The sequence below is a fragment of the Brassica napus genome, chromosome C6 (genome assembly GCF_020379485.1).
Source record: "Brassica napus cultivar Da-Ae chromosome C6, Da-Ae, whole genome shotgun sequence".
Lineage (NCBI taxonomy): Eukaryota > Viridiplantae > Streptophyta > Magnoliopsida > Brassicales > Brassicaceae > Brassica > Brassica napus.
This window is the reverse complement of record NC_063449.1, coordinates 32,404,548-32,407,029: the sequence shown is the minus strand read 5'-3', so window position 1 is coordinate 32,407,029 and position 2,482 is coordinate 32,404,548. Positions and strand designations below refer to the sequence as shown.

Below are 2,482 nucleotides of genomic sequence, written 5' to 3'. Positions count from 1 at the left end.
AATTTATTTTCATACTTTAAAAAATGCTTACAAAATAATACATTTTTAAAATAGACTTATTTAACGTAACTCAAACAGTAAAATTTATTAAATTAAAATAACAAAATTTATTTTATTTTATCTATTTAAAACTTAAAATTGTAATGTTCAACTGGAAGAATAACTGTAACCTAATATACACCAAAAATAAATAACTAATTGGTCAGATTTTTATACATAAAATTCCATGTGTATCTAAAAAAAATTATATTATTTTAAATAATTTTATTTATTATATATACATAAATTATGAAATAAGTTAAATTTTTAAATGAAACACTAATTAATTATTACAATTTAATCAGTTTAAAAATTATGTGTGCATAAACATGGGAAAATCAACTAGTTTAAATTAATTATCGGTTCATATGCTCTAAACCATTTTTCATAGTTGGTTTCCTATACTAAATCAGACCGAGGCCTAGTATGATTCTAATAATTATCAGGTCAAAGTCTTTTAGATATTTTAGTTTTAGACCTATATAGATATCTATAGAGGTTTTGATTTGGTTCTGGTCGATTCTATACAGTTTTACACATGTTCGTTTAAAATATTTTATATCTGGAAATATCCAAAAAATAATTGTGTAAAATAACCAAAATAAATCTAAACTAAATAAATTTTAAATAATTTGCTTCTGTTTTTTTTTTGTATTTATTCTAAGGTTTTGAGGAGGAAGATGACATATTTATTCTAAGAATGAAGAGTCACCTTCAACTGCTCCACGTTCAGTCAGAAAGCACTACATTTCCCGCACAAAAAGATTTATTTTGGTTATTTTATGTCATCTTCTTCCCTATTTGATCTGAATCTCCGGTGGCACTAATAATATATTTTACAAACATTTTAGATTCGCATTTATATGTTTGTCACATTTGGTCGGACTATGTTCGTCTAACTGAATGTGACATTTTATGAGTACTAAGATTTAATCATTTTAAGGTGAACATATATGATTCGTAGGAAGACCTGAATTGAGAAAGGTGCCTCGGTTCCTATTCGGACAGTCAATGGGAGGAGCTATTGCCTTGAAAATGCATCTGAAAGAACCTCAAGCTTGGGATGGCCTTATACTTGTGGCTCCAATGTGTAAGGTAAGCCAATCTCAACTAGAAAGTATGTTTCTTCATATTTATAATACCTGACACTGAGTCACCCCTCCAAGTTTATGGAGGATGTAAAACCTCCTCAGCTAGTCTTGAATGTGCTAATCTTGATGTCAACACTATTCCCGAAGGCAAAGCTCTTTCCAAAGAAAGACATGCGTCCGCTGTTCTACAGAGACCCAAGTAAAAGAAAACTGGTACTTCCTTAATAGTACATTTTTCTGCATAAGCATTTTTAGCTGTGACTTCCTCTTTTGATGTGTTTGTTCTCTGTGGACCAAGTCCTACTTTGATGTGATTAGCTATGATGACCAAGCGCGTCTGAAAACCGCTGTTGAACTTCTAAACGCGGCAAGTGACATTGAGATGCAAATTAATAAGGTTAGTTGTAGAACGTATGGAAATTGACACAAATACCACATTCATAATACTATTCTTCATGTATATACTAATTACTTTTATCATCACTTTTAACGAAGGGTAGAGCACACTAGTACTCCTAGAATTAACTAATCTAGACTTAGGGTTTAGAATTGAGGGGTGAAGTAGAGTTTTTGGAATATGAAATTTATGATTCTAATAAATATATAAATAAATACTTAAAAATATAACTTTTTAAAAAAAAAAATAGTTTAAAACATAATTTTCGATTTTCAAAAAAACATTTGAAAAAAAATACAAAAAAAAAGTTTTAAAAAAAAATTTATAAAAAAAATTCGAATTTGACAAAGTATAATTCGAAAACATAAAAAAGTTATTTTTTATTTTTTATTTATTTTTATTTATTTAAATAATGATTTATTATATATATAGAGAACAAGGGTATAACACTCTTTTTTCACTTAATTAATAAGGTATTTTTGAAAATGTCTCTTTAGTAATGGTAAAGATGAAAAGTGGTACCATGAAACTGGTAAACATGTAATTTTCCCAACAAAGTTATAAGAGTCTTTTGCCACTTAATAAAGAAGGTATTTTTGAAAATATTTATTTAGTGATGGTAAAAATGAATAATGGTACCATGAAAGTGGTAAACATGAAATTCTCTCCAAAATATATATAGGAAACGATCTTTAGTGTATCATAGACAGGCACGTCTCTAACAAAGTTATTGCAGGTCTCTTTGCCAATGTTGATACTACATGGAGACGCAGATATAGTCATAGATCCCACTGTGAGCAAGTTCCTTTATGAGCAAGCAACCAGCCAAGACAAAACGCTAAAACTCTATCCCGGTGGCTACCATTGCATTCTAGAAGGTGACACAGACGAAAACATTTTCACCGCAATCAACGACATAGTTGCTTGGCTTGATGCCCACACCACTCCCAAGTAA

General features: G+C 29.3%; 1 protein-coding gene across 1 annotated transcript; it reads left to right on the top strand.

The window, feature by feature from the left end:
* Window positions 1-1,050: 1,050 nt before the first annotated feature.
* On the top strand, window positions 1,051-2,482 carry LOC125588483 (caffeoylshikimate esterase-like). Its single transcript, XM_048759849.1, has 4 exons — window positions 1,051-1,134; window positions 1,278-1,343; window positions 1,429-1,527; window positions 2,264-2,482. The coding sequence occupies exons 1-4, from the start codon at window positions 1,051-1,053 to the stop codon at window positions 2,480-2,482; spliced, it is 468 nt and encodes a 155-aa protein (XP_048615806.1).